This window comes from Aythya marila (genome assembly GCF_965140915.1).
Source record: "Aythya marila genome assembly, chromosome: 1".
Classification (NCBI taxonomy): Eukaryota; Metazoa; Chordata; class Aves; order Anseriformes; family Anatidae; genus Aythya; species Aythya marila.
The window spans coordinates 16,586,215-16,613,399 of NC_139042.1; the positions used below are offsets into that span (position 1 = coordinate 16,586,215).

The 27,185-nt window shown below is 38.0% G+C and overlaps 1 protein-coding gene across 1 annotated transcript in view; it reads right to left on the reverse strand.

Moving 5' to 3' along the window:
- The window catches only part of GUCY1A2 (guanylate cyclase 1 soluble subunit alpha 2), a 172,120-nt gene that overhangs the window by 78,645 nt on the left and 66,290 nt on the right, over positions 1 to 27,185 (reverse strand). The window contains exon 5 of the mRNA XM_082762492.1: positions 2,658 to 3,143. Within this exon, the coding sequence (XP_082618618.1) occupies positions 2,658 to 3,143 (486 nt within the window). The remainder of the gene's footprint in view (positions 1 to 2,657; positions 3,144 to 27,185) is intronic.

Sequence of the window (27,185 nt, forward strand, 5' to 3'; positions counted from 1 at the left end):
AAATGCTGTAACAGTAAAGCTGGGTGAATAATTTATGGCATGGAATCTATTTAATGAATTTTGCTTATTTTTATGTTTACAAAATGACGCGTTTGGTATTCAAAAGTACTCTCCAAATAATCTTTGCAAATTATTCTTTCCATGTGGCTTCAACACAAGCAAATTTGAAAATTGTTGTGTTTTGATGTATATATAATATAGGTCACAAGATGAATTTCTGTAGCCTAGTTACAGGACAATATCTTAGAGGCAGGCTGCAGGTACAAACACTGGTGATTACATATCTAAAATTCACTGCTTGACAATAACTTCTAAAATTATAGTTGTGGTGTTGATCATACTTATTAATAAAATTAGCTTCCAGAATAACATCTGAAACAAATGAAAAATGTAAACACATGAGCTATTTTTATTTAAAAATGCAAATGCTTTTTCAAAAGGAATTGTCATTTTATTTTAAGACTGTTTCTCTAAGGAAATAAAAGAGGGTTCGGAGGGTTCGATGCCTGGGTTTTCTGTCTTTCTGTAATGCTTAACTGAGTCATTTTCACCTAACCTCACAGTAACTTTCTTAGACTCCTAGTTAAAAGGAAAAAGGAAAAAAAAAGGAAGAAAAAAAAAAAAAAAAAAGTAGAGATTTCAAAGACCGAGTTCTCACAGGTTGGGAGAAGATCCATGACTGGATGGATGTAGGAGATTCAGAACAGTGTCCCCAGCAGTGGAACTGACTGTCGTGTGAGCCCGTCAGCAACACGATCTCGTTGGCACTCTGGGCTCAGCGATCAGCAAGCAGGGCAGGCACACACAGCTCCAAGTAACCACAGCACACATCATCCTGCTCAGTGGGAGGGGGGCTGTGGAGCAAAGTCAGTGGTGGTGGGGCTTTAGGGATGCTCAGGGGAGAGTAGAGAGATGAACAAAAACCTGGGATGAAGTGATCTGAGGAAGAACTAGCTCCATTAAGGCAGTAACAGTGGGGAAAGGGTGTTAGATACCCTTCCACAGAAAAATAGACTTTGTTTATTCCTCTGCTCATAGAATTATGGGGCGAGGAGGGTAATTTTCTTTGGAGTACTTGTACCTTTTCGGGATGCACAAATCTTACTTTGCCTATCTGAGCAGCCATCATATTATTTCACTGGTCAGGAGGACAATATTGCTGTGCAGTAACATCTTTCATCCAAAGTGGCGCAAAGCTAGGTGAAGGGCAGTAATACATGGTCTAAATGACATAATATTTGTGAGTTATGTAAAAATATTCCTTAGAATCATAGAATCATTAAGGCTGGAAAAGACCTCCAAGATCATCTGGTCCAACCATCCCCCTACAAGCAATATTACCCACTAACCTATGTCCTTAAACACTACATCCAACCTTTCCTTAAACACCCCCAGGGACAGCAGATTCAGCTTGGATTCATCCTGCATAGTGTTCTCACAGGACTCAGCCAACCTTCCTTCCAAACAGGTCAGAGAGTATGGGATACTTTACTTCCTATTGCTATGCAACTGCAGTTTTTAATAAAAAATGTCCTGAATGCCTCAAAACAGTTATCTAAAATAAATCATCTGGGAAAACACTAACTACACCCATGTACCAGATACAGCATGTGAAACAGGGTCACTAGATATGGCGCACAGCTGTGGGTCAGAAGTCTCTCAAGTCACATTCTCAGAATTGGCTTGAGAACCAGTGCTTTAACAGTAGATTAATACAAACCAAGATCAAACTTCCAATCTTTTCCAGCTATAACACCACAAACATTTTCAAATGATGGTCACTACCTTCTGTTGTAGCCCTCTTCTAGTATGTCATTTGGCTTTTGAGCAGGGGTGAAGGTGTTTTTAGTTTTTTATTTCTCACTGCTCTAGTCTGCTGGTCAAATGCAATAAATTATACTAATCTCCCTATGTTGAGTGTGTTTTGCCCATGATAGTAACTGTTGAGTGATCTTCCTGTCCCTATTTCAGCCCTTGAGCCCTTTCCCTCATATTTTCTCCTCCGCTTTCTTTTAGGACAGGGAATGAGATTTGTAGTGGTGTTCAACTGCCATGCATGGTAAAATCACTAAAATGGAAAACAGCTGTCTTCTTCCTTGTTTTCAGTGGAAGTTTAAATCCTTTATTACCATCTTTTTAAGTGAATGCCTTGTTCTTTATGAAAATTTCTAATTTATGGAAAATAATAAATTAATAATAAATTAATAAAAATAAATTAATAGAATTAATTTATCGAAAATATAAGTGTCTGAAACTGAAAACATTCAGGTTTCCACTGAAATAGAAAATATTTGAGTGCCTTCCAGGAGATGCATTTTGGGCTAGGATCATCACTATGGACTTCATCACCCTTACTATGACCAATGTGTCATTTAAAGGAAACAAGACTATATAACCAGACTATAACACAGGAGGTGTATGTCCCTGTAAGAAAACAGCAATATGGCATATATTCCTATGGGAGAACCACAACGACTTCTCATTATCAAAGTATTTGATCTTCAGTGGATATATTTCAAATTTATTTTTTCCTGTGAAAAAATAATTGCCTTTCCCATTTTTATAGGCAAAGTCTGTAATTTAAGAAGGTGGCTACTGGTAAGTTTTTCTATCTCAATTTCAATTAGATTTTTCTAACTTAGAGCTTGAGCTGTTACCTTGTAGATGTCCAGGAATCCACACTGATGGTCAAACCGTGTGTAGAGTTCATTCAGCATGCTGATGACCTGCATGGGTGTGCACTGTGCGCAGATGGCAGTGAAGCCAACAATGTCTGAAAAGAGCATGGTGACATCATCAAATTTCCTGGCCTGAACCTGCTGCCCCTGCCACAATTGCTGAGCCACTTCTTCAGGGAAAATAGAAATAAGGAGATCTACTGTTTTCTTTTTCTCCTCTTCCAGGGCTTGGTGTGTGCATTCTAGTGTTGCCTTCAGCTTATCCATTCGTTTTTTCAAGCCATCCTGGGCCTTCGCTTGCTCCCCAACCAGTATGACATCGCGAGTAGCATCGTGGATAGGAATGTCTGAAAGGTGGAGGCCTCGGCCCATCAGTTCATCCAGCTTGTCCACACAGGGGGATCCCAGAAACAAAATTGAATTTGATTCTGGCACATGAATCATTTGTCCTTTAATTTCCATCACCTAAAAAAATAAAAATAAAAATACTTTAGAAAAGTAAAAATCAGCTTATAGGTGGATCTCCATTCTACCTTTCCCCTATTTACTCTTCAGATAAAATGATCTACTCTTATAACACCTATTCAAGTAATGAGACTCACATAGTCTACCCACTAAGGTGAGTCATAAAATATCCTATACTCACACAAAAATATTCCCAAATCAGATGTCAGACTCAATTCCAGCCCAATTAAATATGAAAGCAATCACAATTACATGTATTTCTCAGAAATACTGTTTCTAAGTTTTGCTCCTAGAATGTACCTCGTCTTAAATCCAAATTCCAGAATAGCTTCTTCTCTGTTAATTAGATACAAATTCTAAAACTATAAAATGAAAAGAAAGATACAACCATCTGAAAGCAAACCAGTTAAATAGTGAAGTAGTTCTTTTTCAGCAAACAGGTACTAATTCAAATGTGGCCATGCCATTGAGTAGTAAAATAAGAACAGACATGAGAAAGAATTCTATAAAATAATGAATGGCACGGAAAAAGTGCACTAGTGCTCCTATTTCTATTTGCCTTCTTTTATATGCAGAGTACTTGAAGAGTGATATTCTGTTAGAGTTTGCAGATTTCTTGCTGACACAGATCTGTATAATTTGTATTTGCAGATCAGAAGAAGGAACAGTAAGAAAGGAGTACCAGAAAAGATCGAGGGGTCCATTGCACTGTTTTACTGATTTTGCATTTGCCTGCTAAATGGCAAGGCGTCCCATCTTTTGAATGATGTCCAGTGATTGATAATGAATGAGGTCCTTGCTTGTTACCATTTGCACCAAGACAGCAGTTCAGCACCAGTTCAATACCAGATGGAAATGCACAATGAAACTCAACTGTAATTATATATTTCAAGTTTGGGGCTACATACATTCTGATTTTTATCAACTTACTCAGGTCACACAAGAGAATCTGTCAGTTATGGCACTATTTTTTCACCGGATAATAGAATTATAAATAAATAAATAAATAAGATAAACATATTTTGCTTAAGCAGAAAAGAATTAAATAGGGTAAAGTAGCCATCTTTGTAAACACAGCCTCCCATAATCTTGGCCATGAACCATATTCACTGTCAATGTTTTCATTCCAGGAGTACACAAAGAGCAGGGCAGTACTGAACTAGGTGACCTAAAAAAATACAGTCTTTAACCCAAGGATCTCAGAGTCAAAACAGATGCAACAAACACACTTCGTGCATCTAAGCAAAGAATTCTCATAAGTGTTAGGCACCATAATGTCTTAATTCTGTATTTTTATATTCCACAAAATCCCTCCTGAAACAAAAAGGTCTCCTCCAGTCATACTTTCATGCTTCATGCAGACATTTTCTCATCTTCACATGATTCAACATTTAATCCGCCTTCCATCCATTATCCCTCTAAGCAAAATAGGAAAACCTCAGGCAGAGAACCCAGAGGTATCTGTAATAGCAATGTGATTTAAGCATCCAGAGGTCTGGAAGCTCCTGCTGTGTTGACAGCTACTCCTGCATGGGACCTTCTGTGTTTGGGGGAGAAGTAGGGAAGCTCCTGTTTCTATTAGGAATTTACTACATCAAGTAATATGCTGTTATTGCAGATCCTACTGCCAATATGAGGACAAGCCTATCCTGTCCCCATGTCTCTCTGCTTCCATTGAAGCATACCCTATCCTGCCAGCAACCCAGCACATGCAACTTCTGATGTCAGCCATGGAACTCAGCAAATACAAGAAAATAAAAGAAATTAAAAATTATCAATTTCCCAAATTTATATTCCCACATACCTACTAATATCTACATTTCTAAGCCTTACTTCCTAAACTTTGTTCTGGGAGAGCAATCTCTGGGAGGAAGCTGATCAGCTACCTAGCTGGGCAGATTTTACTGCTCCAAGACTAATTGTTCTTTTTAATTTTTAAAACATATGGCTCCCTTCTTAACACATAAGGGAAATAGATGCTTTCTTCATGCATGCAGCCTCATGCTGTCAAAGGACACGCGAAATTGTTTTAACTCTGAAGTGCAAATTGCTAAATGTGAAATACATAATATTCCTACATTATCTAGATTTCTATATTTTCTTCTTACTTTTTGACCCTTTCCAGAGAGTTTTTCTTTTTTATTTATGTCTAGAACATCACCCGTGTACAAAATAAATGTACCCCATATTATCACTTCTCTTTTCCACCTCCAGGTGAAAAGAGGCTGTCAGTTCAGAAGGTAAGAGTGTGACCACAGCCCCTGGTTTGCCTGACCTGTCAGCAAGGCAAGCCACCTGGCTTGGAGCCGTACTTCTCCTCACAACCTGCTGTGAGACTAGAAGAAAATTAATGCACCCCTCTGTGCTCCTGCTTCTCTTTTGTCAATTTTAGGTGTTAAACTCTTTGATGTGATCTCTATCTGTGTGAATATATTGTGCCAACCATCCCTGAGTGGCTTCTTCCCCAGGAACACTGATCAAGTGACTAACGCAGTAAGCGGACACTCCAGAGTCCTCTGCTCTGCCTCTGGGTAACCCCAGGCAAATTATCAACTCTGAGTGCTTATTTATGCTTTCAGCACAGCAGGAACAATGATATCGACCTCCGTATAACACATTTTGAGACTTCTGCCTGAGAATCAGTGAAAGACAAGGGCAGTTCTGTAAAATGCCTAACTAATAATAGCCTGTTCTCTGCCCAAGTGAGCTGAGCCCCTGCCTCAACAGGGTTGAGGGTTTCTACATCATGTTGAGAAACATCTATGAAGGAACTGCTCAGTTTCCTAAAAGTGTCTGTTGCAGTTTAACCCAGCAGAAAGCTAAGTACTACACAGCCACATTTGGATGGGGAACTGGAAAAGAAAAGGTAAAACTCATGGGTTGAGATAGAGATAGTTTAACAGGAAAGAAAAGGAAGGGATGATGATGACAATAATAATGATAATGATAATGATGATGATGATGATGATAATAATAATAAAGAATATACAAAGTAAGTGATGCATAATGTGATTGCTTACTACCTGCTGAGTGATTGCTAGCTAGTCCCACAGCAGTGGCTGCCCCCCAGCCAGCCCTCCCAGTTTTATTGTTCCCTATGATTAGGGAAAAAGGGATGTCCTATGATTAGGACATCCCTTTGGCCAGCTCCTGGCTGTGTCCCCTCCCAGCTCCTTGTGCAACTCCAGGTACCTTGCTAGCAGGGCAGCACCAGGAGCTGGACAGTCCTTGGCTCTGTGTGAGTGCTGCTCTGCAACAACTAAAAAAATCAATGTGTTACTAACATTATTTTTCTCCTAAATCCAGAACACAACACCATACCAGCCTCCATGGAAAAAATTAACTCCATCTCAGCTGAAACAGGACAGCGTCAAATGTTCAATGTTATTTAGACTTTACTCTCTGAAGATTTTTATCATTTGCGCTGCTTAACAGGAATTGTTGATACTTTCTATCATTCTTTGCATGTCATATTAGTGATTTTAGTGATTTTTGATGTTGGTTGTTTCTTTTTTCTTTCTTTTTTTTTTTTTTTTATTTTTTCAGACTATCCTGCTAACCTCTTCAAGAGGATATGCAGAAAAAAAGTTGTCCCAGCTTACCTGGGGAGACACACCTTCACAAGGCACAGCAACAGAGAATAGCAAAGACTACATCCTTCTGCTCAGTCTTTACAAAGTCCTCTCCCTTCCAAAGAAGTTTCAGAGATAATTCAGACCTATTATAGTGAGCTTTGAACTGCAGCTATGATCCAGCAAAATCTTCTTTCTTTCCTTTGGAGTGCCTCACCACTTCTCTGTATCTCGAAGTATAACTGAACAAAATGGAACACGGGGTTTTCTTGAAGTTAGCCATAGCAAGTTGCACTTCTAGGCAGCTCCCCAGAGCTGGACAGCTCTACACCCAGACCATAAGCCTACAGGCAACCAGGATTACATCATCTATCTTTATTGTAAGCAAGGAAAGATTGAAACACTTCTGTCATCTGTTATATTTCATTACCACTACATTTTATTGCTTTCCTGTCTCTTTAATTATCTTCTCACAGAATAAAATGAGAATAATTCCACTGTTTTCAGAGGACAATTTCTGATCTAGTGGTATAATGGAATAGGAAACATTTTGAAATGAGCAACTGCATCTAATGTTTTACAGGATTACATTGCTGTGAAATCCTAAGTAGCTCCAGGAAATAAATAATAATAATAATAAATGTTGCTGTTTTACTCTCACTGCAAACCCACTGCAAAGAAAATGGAGCACACAAAGAAAAGTCCCTGATGCTCCAGAACTCTTCCAGCCTTCCTCTCCCAAAAGACCCACCCAGCGAACACTGGCAGACTAAAGCTGCTGTTTGACAACATGAGACAGTCTCCTGCTGTGCTGTACACCAACAGCTACCTCAACAGGTACACATCATTCCAGCTCTGCAAGCTCTTGGTTCACACCACACTACGATTAAGTATAGATCATCTGCAAAATACTAATGGGAACATGAGGCAGTATTTTTGAGAAAGACCCAAGGGTTTAAGAATTAATTTTCTTTGCTGTTAGGCCTGGCCTGTATTCTGCAGCCTCTGCAATCTTCCCACAAATTTCAGTGGAGCTTCTGCTCTGACTTTGATCAGTACATAATCCTTTCTGAATTGTTATAAAAGCTTTCTGTTTTTAGGGTTCTTTTCTTATTAGGACTGGGTTAGGAAACTCAGAGTGCTGTGTCACACTTTTATAAACAGTTGCACTCACATGTTTGACTTCACTCAATGAACAAAATCAATGACAATAAACAGACCTTCTTTTTTAAAAGGCATATTATTAATTAGAGGATTGGGGTACCTGAGGGAAAATCAGCTTATGACAAAGAAGCCTGGACACCATCACACATTTCAAGGTAAAAAGAAAATAACAAAAGCTCATTAAAAAAAAAAAAAAAAAAAAAGACCATTACTTCATATCGAGAATGAAAGTATAAGGTAACTTCTAGAAAGGTGAATTAGCTGCTAGACTAAAATCTAAACCAGCTGTGTTCACTTCTTTGAATACCCTCTTGGATATATGACAGTGTCTTATGGACATTTACAGCAAGATATTCCAAAGTATTTAAGCAGTTAGGGGGTTAAGAGAATTTCGTGAGCACTGCACAAGGAAGACAGTAACTTGTCAAAAACAAAATAATGACTCTGGTTGGCATGTTTCCAGGTGATGCATTTAGAAGAATGGCTGCAACTACAACGAAGACAATGAAATTCAAAAAATCTCTTAAATTGGAGAAATGGGCTAAGAACGGGATTCCAAACAAGGGCAATGAATAAACTAAGACAGAAATAATCAAATACAAAAATAAATGCAGAATAACAGTTTCTAAGAAGATGTCTCGGAGTCTACAGAGTAGAGGATAAGAATGTAAGCCAACAAGTCATGCTGTCATTAAGAATGAAAACATTTTACAAGGCTATATAAACAATTACATAGCTTGCAAAACATAGGAAGTAATCCTCCTCTGACCACCAGTGTTCAGGTCCCAGATGGATGAATCTGTTAATGTTTGGCACAACACTTAAAGAAAGAAATAAAGAGATGGATCAATTGGAGATAGTCCGTATGAATTTGATGAAATGTCTAGAAAATATGACATTTAAAAAAAAAAAGGAAAAAAAAAAAGGAAAAAAAAAAAAAAAAAAAAAAGAAAACACAAATGTTTTACCCCAGAGAAGAAAAGTCTCAGGATTGGGATATGAAATTCTTCAAACATACTAAGAGCTAATGCAAAGAAGACAGATTGTTTTGTGTTTGTACACATCCAATGGGAAAAACTTTATAGAGAAGGACTTGGTGTTCGTGGTGGACACCACGCTCAACATGATCTAGCAATGTATCCTTGTGGCAAAGAAAGCTAATGGTACCCTGGTCTGCATTAAGAGGAGTGCTGCCAGAAGGTTGAGAGAGATGATCCTTCCCCTCTACTCAGCACTGATGAGGCCACATCTGGAGTACTGTATTCAGTTCTGGGCTCCCCAGTACAAGAGACACATGGACATACCAGACAGTGTCCAGTAGAGAACCACAAAGATGATGAAGAAATTGTGGCACCTCTCCTGTGACCCTTCTTTGTGGTTTCCTTCCATCTCAGGGTAGTCTATGATTCTATGTTTGGCCAAGAGAACTGGGATGCTTCAGCCTAGAGAAGAGAAACCTCAGGTAGGGCATGATCTTATCAATGTCTATAAATACCTGAAGGGAGTGCACAAAGAGAAAGGAGTCAGGCTCTTTTCAATGGTGCCCAGTCACAAAATAAGAAGGGGCATGAACTGGCACACAGGAGGTTCCCTCTGGATATCAGGAAGCATTTCTTTACTATGTGGGTGATGAAGCACTGGAAGAGGTTGCCCAGGGAGGTTGTGGAGTTTCTCTCCTTGGAAATATTCAAAAGAACTACGAAAAGTCATTACAACCATTTATCCCTGGAAGTCTTCAAAAGACGTTTAGATGTAGAGCTTAGGGATATGGTTTAGTGGGGACTGTTAGCGTTAGGTCAGAGGTTGGACTCGATGATCTTGAGGTCTCTTCCAACCTAGAAATTCTGTGATTCTGTGATTCTGTGAACCTTCCCAATACTCCAGTTCTGCTTGTAGAGTGGGGTAAATCAAAGTAACAGGCAGTAGAACTAACTGTGAAGAAAGATTCGTGGGAATAAGAAAAAAATCAGATTCAAATGAAAACCAGATCTTATCTGTAGGCACAAAGAAAGCATCTAAATTCAATAAATGAATCACAACAAAATATCAGCTTCCAATATATATATCTTATGTTGAAAAAGAATATATATATATATATATCATCTCCACAGAAATGAAAAAAAATATATAATATTTTTTCAGTCGACGCTTAGTGCAACTGCATAAATGAGGCAGTTTGCTCAGCACAACCCAGGAGGTTCTCAGGTTCTTGTTGAAGCAGAACCCTGAGCATTTGCTTATGAGCTTGGATTTCCAGCTCAATGCATTGTCAAAAGAACATGATTCCACACAGCAGCAAAGTGACTGTTAAAAATTTTTGGTTATTTATAGAAGTCCCTGGGGTGTTACGTAATATGCAGCAGTACCTAAACCAAAGGGAGTAAATTTAACATTTTATGTGTGTTAGATACTTCATAAATATAGAATGGCAGCATGAATGTTGTACTTTGTATGAAACTTTACTTAATCGTAAAGTACAAAACTTAACTTAATCCCTTAAAACTGCTGTTAGGTCTCACACACTTGGATTAGCATAGTAGTTTCTTAGATATCAATAACACATCTCTCAGCTACTTCATTAAAAGACGGGATATGCAATGCAGATGTAATGCTATCCACCTTATTCTAACAAGATAGGGTTACAAACTTACAGCATCAGGGTTAAAAAAAATAATAATAATAATAATAATCTCTTTGTCAGGAACAGAGCAATGAAAACAGTTTTCTGGGAAACAACCATTTGTTTAGCATGAGATTCTTCTCCAAATCCTCTGATCAGATTTTTTTTTTTAGCACTTAGCAACCCAGTAGAACTGGCCTAGCTTTTTCATGGATTATGGTTGTAGAAACAGTAAGGATTCTGCTCTTAGACCAGCACATAGCTCCTGAAGTTATGGACTTGAGAAGCCCCATGCAACTACTCACTGAGATTTATATTCTTGATATAACGTTTAAAGTAGACAGAAGGATTAACTGCTGTGAGCTGTAGATTCTGAGGAGGCTCCAGCTTATGGGTTATTTCACAGTTTTTTTCATGTAACTCTAAGTCAGCCAAAAGCCTTTTAAGAAGACTCCAGAAAACCAGAAGACCTACTTCTCAACAAGAACTCTGAGAACTGTGGTAGCTATAAACATGTTCCAAACAGGAGACCCTCAAACCACACATTTGTATTAATTTTGCATTTCAACCAAAGAAAAATTCAGTGTTTTGTACTAATGATCCCATCACAGTTTGGTTACAACATGGCCAAACCAACAAAATTTTAAGAGAAAATTCTCATATTTAATATTCTCTCTGTGTTTAAGTAAGATAAAAGGAATAGAATTAAACTATGTTTCCAATGAACATATGTTAAACTACTTTGTATAATAAGTCTTTCCTGAGAGAAAAATGGGTTATTTTTGTTACATTTTTCTTTCCATTTTTAAAAAGGGATGGAGAATGAGAAAACAAGAACATAGCATTTGATAAAGTCATTAAAGCTTTCTGAAAAGTTGGTTCTTCGGTTCAAACATGTCTCAGTCTGGTAAGGCAGTGAGGTGGAAGATGACGCATATAAATGCATGTTCAGTTTGCCAAATTCACAGAGGTAAAAAATCATATTTGTTGCAATTATTATACCTGAAATAATTATGCCAATTTAATAGGTATGGTATCTAATACAATGCTTTTCTTGTCTTTTTTTTCTTCTCCTATTTGAAGGACATTAACAGAACTTTATGGATTATCATTTGTAATAGTCATTGACTTCCTGAGGTTTCTTCTGACTTCCAAAGGTTTCTTCTGTGAGTAACTCTTAAAATGTACTCAGTTAAAAGAAAATCTGGTATATCTTGTCGTAAAATTATAAGCCTCAAAGAAACATATTAATATATTTTGCTTAGCCAGGAACCATGATTTCACTTTCTGACTCCTGGAGAGGATGTGAAAACTCCACAGCTCCTGCCCCAGGAGCAAATCCAAGAGCTGTACCACAGCCTGGCCAGCACCTGTGTGGGTGTCCATGGGGGTAAACTTTACACACATAGTGGCAAAGTTGTGGCTCACCTCTGGCTTTGATTGTGTTCATCAGCTCCTTAGCATATCTACCTTTAAACAGACAGCTCTGGATGTGCTGAATTAAGAGCAAAGAATCCCACTTCATAATAGATGATAACATATCGTCATTAAGTACTTCCTCTTTTTTTTTGGAAATTATCACACAGAATAGTGTAGTGACCAGCACCCAGGGCATGGTAAATACCCAGTACATTCCACTTGACACAATTTAACAAAAGGTCAAAGCAATCATAGAGAAATCTTTTTATGATATACTTCAAATATAAATTAATAAGAATAATTTGATTGCATTTCAAAGGGATTTTGAAAAAAACATGTCATTTTATTTTTATCTTTTGTTTGCATCACTCAAACCCAGCATCAAAGACCTTTCAATTCATTTTGAATTATTTAACAAAAAGTTAAGAATATTTGAACTATGCAACAACAGTCGTAGCTGACTGAAAGAAACTTAAGGAGGGGCTCAGTGGCTCAGTTCTTCCTGCAGCTTAAAATTCATCCTTTTCCATACATCCAGGCCTTCCTTTTTCTTTTTTTTTTTTTTTTTACTGGTACAGTTGCCATACAGCAGTGTACGATCATGTCAGTGGAAAAAACTTAAGGAGATGAAAGTATGCTGGACACCCTACTCTGAATTGGGCCTTTTCTTTCTAAATGTTCAAACACACCAAATCGCACCATTCCTTTTCCACTGACTCAGAATGACACAAGTAACACCACCAAGACTATCTACCTGGTTGAAACCAGAAAGGCTTCATGCATTCATGTGATCAAAACTTAAATCACCTTATGCCTGCAAATGCCTTTATAACTGACAACTGTTAGTTGTAAGTTTGTTAAAGACACATTTTTAGTGTCATTTGACCTATTGATGTCAACCAAGCAGAATTACAGAGGAACTTGCCAGTGCACTCTGAAGGCAACAGAAAGGCTCACATTTGCCAGAGAACTGTTACTTCCGGGACTAGTTCCTACAGTTTTCACCACAAGATTAGAGCAGCTTGTATATTTGGTTTACGTGGCAAGGTTTTGGTAGCAGGGGGTATGTGGGGGTGGCCTCTGTGAGCACAGCCCAGCAGCTGTCCCACATCAGATCAGAGCCAGCTCCAGATGGCTCCAAAAGGGACCCACTGCTGGCCGGAGCCCAGCCGTGAATGATGCTGGTTGGGCCTCTGGGAGAGCAGATTGAAGGAAGGGGAAATCTGCTGTGCTACAGCAGCTGGGAGAGAGGGGTGAGAGCTGAGAGAGAAGCAGCCCTGCAGCCCCCAAGGGGAGTGCAGCAGGAGGGCAGGAGGTGCTCCAGACACAAGGCAGCACAAGTTCCCCTGCGGCCCGTGGACAGGCCCCTGGTGGAGCAGGCTGTCCCCCTGCAGCCCACGGGTCCCACATGGAGCAGATCTCCACGCTGCAGCCCCCCCATTGGTGGAGGAGCCCCCGGTGGAGCAGGTGGATAGGGCCTGGAGGAGGCTGCGGTCCACAGAGAGCCCCTGCAGGAGCAGGCCCCGGGCCGGAGCTGCAGCCCGTGGAGAGGAGCCCACACAGGAGCAGGGGGTCTGGGGGGAGCTGCCGCCCACCCGTGGGGGACCCGTGCTGGAGCAGTTTGCTCCTGGGGGATGGACCCTGTGGGACGGAGCTGTGTGGGAACAGTTCCTGAAGAGCTGCAGCCTGTGGGCAGCCCCCGCAGGCTCAGTTCGGGAAGGAGGGCATCCCGTGGGATGCTCCCCCAGGGGGAGCAGGGGCAGTGAGTGACCACGAAGGTGCGGTGAAGACTGCAGCTTGGGGGGAGAATTTGGAAGGGGGTGGGTGGGGGGAAAGGTGTTTTTAGTTTGCTTTTAGTTCTCACTGCACTGGTCTGCCATCATTTGACAATAAATTACATGAATCTCCCTATGCTGAGTCTGTTTTGGCCATGACGAGAGTTGTCGAGTGATCTCTCTGTCCTTATCTCAACCCTTAAGCTCTTACCATTGTATTTTCTCCCCCTTTTCCTTTGAGGAGCAGGATTGAGAGAGCGGTTGTGGTGGTGTTCAGCAGCCCAGCAGGGTAAAAACACCACACAGGTGCACAAATCAGTCCTACACCTAATCATTCCATTAGTGGTCAGCAGCTCCTAGCAAAAGCTTCTCATTTGAACATGACCCATCCCAGCTATCTAAGCTGACCTGCTATCAGAAAGTGCTCCTGCTCATTCTGTGGTATCCTTTGCTAAATATCTTTCCTTTCCAGGTTAATTTATTTCTTTGTGGAAATTGTTTTTTAACAAAATGTAGGGAAATGGTTAATGGAGAATATCTGTGTATTCATGAGAACAGCAGACAATGAGCGGTAGAAGTAGCTTTCCCCTTTGATCTGTGCAGAACAGGTATATATAGCAACCATTAGTAGATGTGAAGTTTCATTACCAGTCTAGGTATCTTTAAAATCCTGTGATTAAAAGATCTTTTAGACCATTCAATATCTAGCTCGCAGACATTTTTCTCCTTTAGGATTTGTATGTTCCAACTCCTTCTCTGTTCTATTTCATCTTAAATATATAAATCTGCTCCAAATTCCTGCCAGCACCACACCAAGAAAACTGATTAGAGGTAGAGTTATCTAATGTTATTTTTACTTTGTTTTTCTCTTTATTACTCCATATATCAAGTACTTTTTCAGCTTTGATAAAAGACTTTACCATTAGAATCTGATATTGAGATGAATCAATTCTGATCTTTTGTTGCAGTAAGAATTTTCAGAACACCATGACAAGAAATTTCTGCTGTTCCCAGTTCAATCATTCTGATGTTAGATATAATTAGAAAGAGCCATTCCAGCTTTCATTGAGGTCACTGTAAATACATCTAGCTGATTTTAGTAGGAATTGTACCAGACCTTTAAAATTAAATTTTCTGTATTTTTCTTAAGATGATTAAATTTCTTTCAGCATGTTCAACACAATGTATTGTACCATGAGTAGACCTTTCATCCACAACTTTCTTTAGTTACTATATTTGACCTGAACCAGTAAAACATAATCTTCCCATGGAATCTCTTTCAGGCCATGTAAAAGATCTGAATTTGGGAAGAACGCATTAAGGAACCTGCTTTGGCGGGGGGGTTGGACCCAATGATCTTTCAAGGTCCCTTCCAACCCCTTCAATTCTGTGATTCTGTGAATAGTTCCAAAATTCCACAATGCATTTTTTTTATAACCCATCAAGAAATAAAAAGCAAATGCCTTTAACTTAGTTATAATTAGAATATGGAATGCGAGAAGGAACAGCCAGGATGTAGTGAATATGCACGTCTGTATGTGTTAAAATATTTGCTTAGCTTCCATTTTGTTCAATGCAACTAATTCATTTTTCCTTGAAATAGTAACAAAGGAAATTAAATTAATTAGGTGAAATGTGGTATTTTAAAATCAAGACAGTCTCAGTTACCTTACTATTCTAGTGCAAGATGAAGAAAGCAGTTAAAGTGTGTTTCTATGACCCAGGCTGACAAGGAGGGAGAAACACAAAGTTGTCCCCAAGGTTTTATCTGCACAGCATTGCTGCCTAGGGGCCACCAAAGCCCAGAGGTAGCTTGGTCCTTCAAGTGCAAAGGGCTGGAGCAAGTGTGAGGATGCAAATGGGAGGTCCAGCTGTTAGAGCAAAGGAGGGAAGTGATCAGCCTATAAATGTTAAGAACTGCTGCCTTCGGAAACTCCCAGTCAGCTTGCAGATTTCTGTCCACAGATACCTCAGGGGAGGTTTGCACATTTGGTCAGTACTTGCTGTGAGTGGGCAGACCGCAGCCCACAGCCCAGCAGCCACAGGACTGCCTTAGAACAGTACTCTGCCTCAGCTGAAGAGCCCTGCTGAGAAGCAGAAAATATTTGCTCAAGCACAGCATGATGCTAACACTGCTACCTGGCTACTGGATTGGGGCCAGCTTACCCTTCACAGGCTGAAAGACCAAGTGAAGCTATTTTGAAGCTGTCTGAACAAACACTGACAGGACCAACTTCATGCTGTTTATACAAAACCTGACCTGCACCTAATTTGGAGCTAATTTGGAGCACTCCAATCAGCATTTTTACTTCTACGATTCTTTGAGTACTAAAGCCTTTAAGCATAAAATCCTGATGTCAAAAGTCAGTTTTAAGAACAGGATCGAGGTGCCTTTCAAAATCTCACCCACTGTATTGCTGTTCCCTTCAGAAGAGTCAGGAGCACTTCACTTCTTATTCATGACTTCTGAGTCCCCCCACACTATTGGGTGGAAAATTTTTTAACAGGTCCCACTGTATTGTGTTGTAAATACATTTATATAGGTATATATGAATGAAAAAAAAATATTATAAAAAGGTCCTTCTGAAGTCTAAGTGCATGAAAATCTGAAGGGAATTCCTCCAGGAGCTGAAGTCATCCTGCCACTGCTGAGAGCAGGGCGCTGATTATATTACTGCTCCACATTCAGCAGCCTCGTTACATACCTCATCTCAACAAAGACAATCAAACTTAACAAACAGTCCTCCATGCTGTCTGATGGAGATAGAAAGCAATGTTTGCAAAGTCGCAAACAGTTACATGGCATGGACTACTCAAGGCGGGTGACTGACAAAAGTTTTCCAGATATATCCAGGCTAGATGTAATGTTGTTGATGAAAATGGAAAGGGCTGATGATCCTCCTGCTCATCATGCTGTTTACAACCAGCACTACATCCTGAAATGTTGCAGAAAACAGATTCCTAACAACATCCTTAGCTGTAATCCAGCAGTGTGTGCTTTGTAGTGTCACCAGCAAGCTTCCCCCAGGGCCTCTCCCCAGCCCTTGTCGGGGTTATTAAAGACCCTGACTGAACCCTGGTCATAGGAGCAGGGGCTGTTTGCAGCTTCTCCTTTAATAGCTCTTGGAATAAAAAACAAGGGATCTTGTCCCAGAATCTCTTGTGAAAAAGACCCCATGAGAAGAGTCTGAAAGAAAACAGATACTCTTGTCGGAAATTTATTTGCCTGGAAGTCTGCAGCCTTCTGTGGTGATGATTCGCCATAAGGCTGCTTTGTAACTCTCTATGGTACCTACTTCTGGCACATGTGTTTTCACTAGTTGCACTGCATTTTCCTTCTTTATTTGTGTTTTGCTTTATACAGCCTGACACCAACTCACATAAAATTATATAGGATAGGCTTATTTCATTTACACACACAGGCATGTTCATAAACACTCAACTCCTTGAACAGAAGTCATGATCTACAAGCAACAAGGCCTAGTAATACACTCTTTTGTCTTCAATTAATTTGCACTGAGACTGTAGTGGTATGCTGAAATGTAGATTTTTTCTTACATTTACACTGGAAATCCCAACCCATACTCTCTTCTGAGTATTGACTGTATTGACTGGTACTCAAAATAACACAAACACAAAAGAAAAATAAATCTTTCCCTAGTTTTCAAATGTAAGTTGAAATATTTGGCTAGACATGATGTCCTACAGAATGCTTAATTTCAATCATTTTATAATTTTGCATGATCTCTTACTGAAGTATTAGGAGTATGTACAATACTTTAAGGAATATTAAATGTTACTGCATTCTGAAGATTCTATGAAATAAAGTTCTGACCCCCAAAATGACACTGGTTGATGCACTGAGAATACAAAAGACAGGACCTCAGCTTCTTGTGTGTGATCATATGGTATATTTATAAAGTCATTATAAGTAAAAATAAGCCAATTCTCCTAAATAATCTATTCGTGCACAGTATTCCATCAAAAGAATAATCACCAAAATAAGTAACAGGAAAATTTAGTAGTTCTTAATCACACTGCAGCAGTCTTTTGATTTAAATCAATGGGATTATTCAGAGATCATCTGACTTTTTTAAAAAAGGAGAAACTGTTCCTGTATTAACATGTCTTGTAAATTAGACAATTCACATTCACTGAGGAGAAGAGAGAAAATGAAGACAATTTCCCAGTTTCAGGTAAGAAGAAATGGAACAGAAAAGCAGACCAACCACTGTCTGTTTCTTTGTTAAGACACAAATGCTCCCACAAGACAGAATTCTTTTGTTTAAAGAAGGTTTCCAACAGCTTTAAAAATGCCTGGCTCTCCGGGAGAGGTGCTCTTGATCCATAGCAATGAAAAGGCCTAATATGAGTTAGATGAAGCTAATGGGGAGGCTGTTACTGATGGCAGCACATTCTAGGACAGGTAGTTGTAAATAAGTGGAAAATCCCTCCTTTCTAAAATGATCAAAATACATTCATGCATTTTGTATTTCATTCATTTTATTGGAGGAAACAAGATTCTGGGTTATATCTACTGATATATACAATATGAATATATTGTGCAAGTTTATTATAATAAATTGAAATAGTCTGGCATAAACAACTCTCTGATAACATTTGTGAGAGCCAAACAGTGTAACATTTTCCCCCAATTCTTCCCACACAAAGGAAATAACACCATTTGCTCAATGAGCAAAAAAAACAAGGTATTGTTTACCAAAACTCATTCTGATGGATTAGTGATTTGTGAGAAGACAAAAGAATAAAATCTATTCTTCTCCCTTCTGCTTTGGTTGATGGCCCCTCAATCAATCTAAAATACCTTTATTTTTCACACAAAACACATCTGAAATATTTTAAATGACCACAGGTCACCAAGGTACTTCAATTATAGCTAGGTTCTCACAGCAAAAATCCTGACCTAGTAACATAAATTGCTAAACAGACAAATCTAATAGAGAAAAGTCTACCACAGGCTCTTCTCTATGCTACAAGATTATGTACTATTTGAACGTTGATGACCATACATAGAATACACCATCTCTGCTTGTCATGAATGTTTACAACATCCTAATGCTTGTATTTCATACAAGCAGCTAACAAGTGAAGTCAACAGAAAAATTAAAGTCTGTTCTGTGAAAGCTTGCCAGAGAAGAGCTTTCATATTCCCAGAGCTGTGTTGCTAACTTCAGATCACCAGAAAGCTAAATTCCATTGCAGAGCAACATTAAATCTCAGTTTCTCATGTGTAAATCACCACAGTCAGGAGGATTGTCTGGACTTCACACAAGAAGGACAAAAACATAGCTGACTCACAGTGCCTAATCATTTAACCTGTTATTATGAGGACCTACTTGTTAGATTAAGTTCCTAATCTTGTACTAAAACCAGATTAAACTAAAAGTACAGAAGAAAGGATAAGCTTTAGAGATACAAGATTGTTACAAACATTTTAGTTTGCAATACACTAAATCTTCCAGAAATAACCCTAACATTGAAGTTCATTAGTAATCAACCTGCAAACTAATCCTTCTGGAGTGAGAATTGTAATCAGCAATATATCTGAGAAATATATTTTTAACTTCACTTTTTGTCACATTTGGTGATATTTTCATATTCAAAGCTGTTACAGCTACACAGATCCAACAATGTTGACTTTAACTAACTCTTCAGTTGCCTTCAAATACAGTCCATCCCTGAGATAACACTGGTAGGTGTGTCCTTAATACTTATAGTGACAGACGGTGGTCATAAATATTCTGGCATTATATCTTTTTCTGTCAGGACATTCAAGGAAAGCAAAATATTTCATGGGTATACATTAACTAAACCAAATGCTGAAATAAAATATGTATCCATGTGGGCTCAAATTCGAATCTCTTTAATTCCATCATGAGTATAAATAAAGTGATAAAAATTAAAACAAATAGGCTTATCCTTATTGAAACAAACACTTTCAATCTTGTTGAGAGGAAAACACTGCATACAGTGATTTTTGTTTGTCTCAAAAATTTGAAAAAATGTTGTAATATTAGGTTTTGAAGGAAAAAGAAAAAAGAAAAATGACATGGCAGAACTCTCTCTGGTTAAGGAAATTGAAGTTTGGATTATTTGTGATAAATAAGGGGCATTAAAGGATCACACTGTCCGCTTGAGGCACTATACTATGAGCTCTGACTAGTAGAAATAGTTTCTCATAGTTATAGTAAAAAAACAAAACAAAAAACAAACAACAAAAAAAGTGGAAATGTATTACTTGAATGCATATTTCCTAATAAACAGGCTACGAAAATGGAATTAACTGATAGTTTGATATTATCAGATTGAAATTAGGTTTGGGTTGTAAATGTTTTGATTATATATTGCTTTGCGATATTTGGGCCAAGAAGAACAGAAATCTTTCTTTCCTGATGGAGCACAGCATGCTTACAAAAAATCCGTCTCAAGGTCTGGACACTCCTTTCCACTGGATATTCTTTAGCAAACCTTACTGCCATACTGCTAACAGGACCTGACTCAGTTTCTTCTGCTGTACGATGCAACACCAAAGTAACCTCCCCCTCCTCTGCTCCATCGTGGCTGCTGTTCACATCCACACCTACATCTATCAGACTATACTTTTCTTAGTCGAACCAGAAACATTACGTGACATGCTTTCTTGTGCTGCTGCCACTATGCTGTTATTCTGGTTAAACAGTTAGTTCCAGGAACAGCCTGTCTCTGGCAAGCTGTATTAGCTTTACATGCTTTTTGACAAGCCATGCCGATATCCTAACACAGAAGTAATGATCTTTCTGTGCTTTCTTTTATACATCATCTTTGGAATACTATGTATTCTTTTTAAAAAGAGACTGATAAGGTACTTTTGTGTTGATACCGTGATAACACAATGATTACTGTACAAAATTAGCCATATTAGATTAGCCTGTGGTCCTCCTACTCCTGTGCCCTTTATCTGCTATTGACCAATCAATACCAGATGTCCCTATGGCTGCTGATGTATTTTGTTGCTGAGGGAAAGTGCTTGTTTCTGTGAGTTTTCTGGATGTTTTTGTTTCTTAGTTTTCTTCCGAGAGCTATCCTGAAGAAGTCCTAAAAGCTGCTGCTTGAGATGGGGAGGAAAAGATCAGGAATTCAAAGTGACATAGGTAGAAAACAAAATACTCAGCCATAGGATGCTAACAACAAATTTACACAGGGAGCTCTGGCACAGGAACACCCAGCTTTTTTCCCCATGTTAAGCTTTGCAGTGAGAGGTTCTCAACTTTGTTTGAATGCAGGTTTTTTTGTTGTTGTTGTTTTGTTTTGTTTTGTTTGTTTTGTTTTGTTTTTTAATTGCTTCCCCCTTCTTATAAAAGCAGATGTTGAACTCTTCAGTGAGACTACTGTTGTTAGTCTTTGTTCAACAGTGGAAGTGAAGAGTTTTTACTCTGGCTCATAGCATTTCAGGGTTTCCTAATGCTTTCAGAAAACCTAGTTTCATGTCTTTGCTTACTGACTTCTCCATGTGATCCAAGGCCAATTTCCAAATATCTTTTCTCACATATTGGTGAAACAGCACCAAATCACCAACACCAAATCACCAACACCAAATCACCAACAATCTGCTCTCTATATTGTTTGGGAAAAAAAAAAACAAAAAAAAAAACAAAAAAAAAAAACCTCTTTAATCTGGAAAGGGAACTTGCTTTTCTAACACTATTCAGTTTTCATACTTCTCTCCAAAGCCTGCCTTGATTCTTTTTTTCCTTTTTTTTTTTTTTCATATCATTGACAATAACTGGCAGTGCTTAAACCAGGACTAAAGAAGACTAGTAATCCTAGTTTATTTATTGTAATCTCTTGACATTTGATTTAAACATTTATTTTCTCTTTTTTTTTTTTCTTCATATTATTAAACTCTATCTTTCCATTTTTCCCCTTAAGATAGTGATTTCAGGAAAAGTCTTGACTTCATTTTCAGCAGTATGAATTTAAAATACTGCCCGCTGCAGAAACCCAACTTATTCCAAATGTACAGTGGTGTAATAAAGCAGCACTTGATTTATAGCCCCTTCCACAAATTGACTGTGAACTGCCATCAGACTTGAAGCTTTTTCCTTTCTTCAAGCAAAAGACAAAAGGAAAAACCTTTCTTACCAAGTTTCAGATTGATTTTCTTTAATACTTAATTTTAAGTGCCCTGAGAAGTATGAATGTTCTCCAGAATTCTGACATTTTACATAATTCTCCTACTTTCTACTTCCAATTGCAGAGCATAGAAAGCCCTTTTAGTGGATCTGCAACTAAAAAGCACAAGATCTTCTCTATTGCTTCTCTAGCCAGAGACTGTTTCCAGTTACTCTAAGAACAAGTCTCATTTGACTCTAAGAGAACACGTGCCTCTACAAGGAAGATGGTCATAAGTACTGGCATGCCAAGATATATATATATACATATATATACATATATCTATATATATTTATATAACATATATTTATATATTCATATCTATATTTATTTTGTGTGTATATATATATATAATATTTGTATTTCACCTTTATATTCTTTGCAGAATTTCATATCAAGAGTGATGTGGTCATGATAAGAAATATGAAATCAAAGAGCAGAAATGAAATTTATTTTATTTTCCTCTTTGGGCAGAAAGACTGCCTTATTCATTTAAGAAGAAGGGACAAAATTAGTAAATTGGATTTCTAATTAGGAACAGTAAACATTTTTGTGTGTTTTAAATTATATAATCTGTAACATACTTTGGAGTCAGTAACATTTTTTTTTCATTTTCAACAAGTATGAGTGTTTGTTTTATTGTTTTCCACAGAAGATCAGATTCCATAGAGGGAAGTGCACATATTGTCTTTAAAAGAAAGTGGAATAAAGAAGGATTCAATACGATAAGCTGAATGTGTCTAGGAGTCCTTCCCTTTCTATCTTGGATGATTCAAGACTATATTTAATTTGTTTTCCTAATTTTCCAGCATAATTCCTCCTTTTCTGGAACCTACGCAATATCAAGTGTAAACAGATATACTAATAAAATGTAGTTTCTGACGCACTTGTACAGTAATGTAACAAATCTAAACTTCTCTTGATCATCTTTTCTTCCCATATCTTTGCATATCTTCCGAAAGCAGCCTCAGTAATTACTGACATCATGTGGCACAATTATGGACTTTGAATCAAAACAAAAGGCAGCAGATTGCAATAATTTTAGATGGTAATGAATCTAACATTAGATTATCAAAACCCTAATGAGAACCAAGGTGGTTTGAAATGGTATGCTCAAATCAGAATTAAATTTTGTACTCCTTTTGTAAAGATGAATAGTTTAAGCTTCCTGAAAGTGTTATAATATCTAAATAATAAGCAGTAATGGCTCTTCCCTCACAAATAACATCAGGAAGGACATACAAGCTTAATTAACGTTGCACAAATTCTTGGAACACGTGCATATAGAGATGTAAAAGAACCAAAGAGCTAAATTATAAAGAGATCTGCCAAAAATGAAAGAGGCATGAAGAAGAAAAATCAGTGTCAGCCTTAGTTATTTTGTATATCAGAACTTACCAGAACAACATTATCTTTGTCCCTTTTTTATTGCTATAATATATTCTAGATTTCTAAGCATGGTCTAAGCATGGTCCTTTCTTGTTTGGAGATACTGCAGTAAAAATAAATATGTCAAAGTTCATATGAAAAATCCATGCCAAGTAAGTTCTTGGCTCTAGAATGTAGCAAATAAGATTGCCTGTGAGCTCCCAGATTATCACAGCACCCACTCAAAACTGATTTTCCACAAAGTTAAACAATATAAGCGGTTCTTTCCAAGATTTTATGTTGACACCCTGCTCTGTCCAGAAAAGACCCTCTCCTTTTCTGTTTTCTTTTGACTATAGCACAGAACATGTTATCTAAACAATACCTTTTTTTTTCAAGCAAAAATCCACCTTCAATGTAACTATAAGCATGGAAATTTTTACTAATTTTGCTTTTCTTTTATCTGTTATCATCATCTCATTTTTCACTTTCCACTTTATTAGACAACTGTGAGTTGTCTAAGATGCAAATGCTGTGTTCCTAGACCTTCTATCTATAGCATCTTGTGGGTGCTATAAAAAATAGACACCTTGTGTATACCTCTTATTTTAGCATTCAACCCTTCAAACAGTTACGATTCTGTCAGCAGTCACAACACCTAGGACAGTTAAGCAACAGCAAATGAGCAATGGATAGCAATATCCATTAGCACTTTGTTGCTATTTTTTAATTTAAGGATGAAAGATGAAAAGCTCCAGCCAAAGGAAAACTTTTTTTTTCTGGGATACTGTACCTTTCATGTGTGTTAGAGAATATGATATATTCCCTCTGTTTCCATACATAGACTAAAAAATAAGTTAATACTGAGAAAGTCTTATTGATAGGGCCAATTATATAGTACATTGCCTCCCTAACAAGAAGCATTAATCGAACTAGGACAAATACTTCTCTCATTTATACAGATCTATAAAAAATATAAACCCACTCAGTCAATTCAGTTATGCCAAATTTATTGAATTGTGATTGAATGTAGAATTCTTCTTTGTTTTGGATGAGTGAAAGAGGATTTGGCAGGAGAAAACAATCATAGAGCAAATTCCAACTCTAGCTCTTTTCTTATTGAAGAAGTCTCTTTGACTTCAATGAAAAAAGGATCAAACCAGCATTCAAGCTTGATCAAACTGTTCTTTTTTTAATCTAGCAATTATTGTCACATTGTCTGGAAAAAAACAGCCATTAAAAGATTATAAATGCTCAAAGAAAAATTATAAAATATAATCTCTGCAGCCATAGAAAAGGAACAATTAATTTTCTTTAAACTAAGTCTCTTCAAAAAGCAACTAACGAAGAAAAAGAATTGCTAAAAGAATAAATATACTTTCCCTCAGATGCTAATATTGTCGATATTTTTCCTCTTGACTGAACTCTGAAGGTAAATTTGTACTTAGCAGCCATAATAAAGCAAAAATGAGAAATTATATCATTACTGTTAGCCAACCATGTCCAATTTCATACTAGGTTTCATACAGCAGCAAGTGTGTGCCCCTTAAATTAAAGAAATGGAGTTAATTTGGCACAGCCTGTAGCATGTCTTTTGTCTCCTAGGACAATGCTGAAGCCATCTATTCCATTAGCCAAGGGGTTTAAAAATCCAGAGACTGCTGGTTCTGTAGTTCAAATTGAATAGCCTAATTAGGGAGTTAAAATGCATGACAACATGGAGAATGTCGTTCAGTAGCCTGCCATTTATAGTATGGGCTGCATGATGGGAACTATATTACAAAGTACAGACTGATTTTATTATAACATCCCTTTGTTGTCCTGCTGTCACTGATTTACAGAACTGAACCAAGTTGTTTTTTGTCAGCATATGTTTTCTCTCTATTCCACAAAGACTGCAGCTTTTGAGAAGTGATCTACACAAAGTCATAGTCTCTGTGATTCTTTTATTATTATTCTGATTAGCCAAACAGAATCAAGATCCAGCTTCAAAGAAAGGATTTAGATACCTAAAAGAGGACTTAGCATCCCTTCAGCACAAGTCCTAATCTGCAAGATAGGAGGTTGGAGTCACACAGTAGGCAGGAGACCATAAGCTCCCTGCACATCTCCCTGTTGGTCCTAAACACATTGCAGGTTCCTGCATACACATCACAGGGGTGCTTCAGCTGGGACCCATAGTGGCCAACCTCCTAAGATACCCTGGGACTCAGAAAAGCAGTAAAGCCCAGCCTCTAGCCCTGCAGAGCCTCACAGGACAGGTACCCTTTGAGTATACCTGCTGGCATGGACAGCACTGATTTCTCACTCTCAGACACCCCTATTTGAAATATATGGCAGGGGTGGTCGTTATGCAGTGTTTTACATAGCACTCTTGCTGGATGCTTGCCTGAATAGATGTGGGCTCTAGCTGTCATCGGTCCATAGGGATTAAATTCACATCTGTCTTTCCAAGGGAATTCTGGTTTCTAGGTCCTAAATTGTCTTTGTCTTTTCTCTTCTTGCTCTGATTTATGCCCTCGCTTCCAGAAATATGAGACATTTCCAACGATGCCCTTGCAGTCTGCATTTCCTATTGCTTCTCAGCCTTGCAACAAAGGGCTCATTTTGGACTCCTCTCTGTCCCCTCTCCCCGGGAGCCCAGGCACTTCTCCCAGGTCATCCCTCTGACAACTTGTCAGAGCAGGTCAGGTCTGGCAGAACCCTCTTTGCCTTTCCCCTAGTGGAGCAGGGGCAGCCCACTCCCAAGTGGGCCCTTCAGGGTGCAAGGGAGTGACTCTGCGTGGTGGTTCTGCTCTCATGTGCACATACAGCAGAGGAAAGGTATCACAAGCATGGGACAAGCAACAAAACAAAGTAAATATTTTGGGCAATGATAAGTTCTTTCTAAGCTCACTAATGAGCCAGTTACCATGATCTTGGGTATGAAGTAAATAAAATTAAATAAGCAAATGATACCTCTTCCTAGCTGATAGATCTGCTAATTCCCCATATTAACCAATCTGTAATTACTCTGAACATGTTACTAGCTTTGCTTGCAAGACTCACCTAATTTTAATATAAAGTTCTCCTGAGCTAATCAAGAAAATTCATCAAACCAGGCTGCTACAAAGGAAAAATAAAAACCTTGGTTAACAGTGTTTTTATGGTACATTTAACAAATGTATTGCAGTTTATCTCCTCTAAAACTAAACCGATATTCCCATAGATAACAATAAGGATTCATTATAGTCTCTGCTACTCATATCAAGCCTAGATGATTTTGTAATGGTATTATTGCAAAAATATATTTTTTAAATGTCACCATTATTTGGTTTTGCTGTGGAAGTGAAGTATGCCACAAATAAGTGTCTCACTCCATTTACTCTTCATAGAAAATGAAATATGCCAGCCTGACACTTTCCAAACATGCTGTTCTGTTTGATTCTGTCATTAATAACAAAGATTGACTAGTGATTTGAGCCTATCACTTGCTAGTCATAACAAAAATTCTATTATATTTTCTGTAGGAAATAATTTAAACATGTTCTGATCTGTCCAGTTGATGGAAGAGTCAACACAGAGGAAATAATATTATCAGTGGTCAAATCCTTAAGTTTTGGTGTATTCAGGACAATTCATCCCTTCTCAGAGAAACATGTAAGCATATGCCAAGCTTCAAGGAGGTACTTAAATCTAACAGATCTACTGATGGGTAACAGTACTTCACTAAAATCAATACTAGGCTGAGGAAAAGCCAAACTGAAGCAAATGAATGGATGTTCTGCTTTTAGAAAACATATTTTAAAGACCAAACATGTTTAAAAAATCTTTGCACAGACTTCTTATATCACTAAAGGATGTCCAAAGAGCATCACAGAAGTCTTCAATCTTCGTGATGTTCATACATTTATTTTAGATTATTACAAACACTAAGAAGCTATTACTCAGTATCTCAGTGGTTGATTTATGA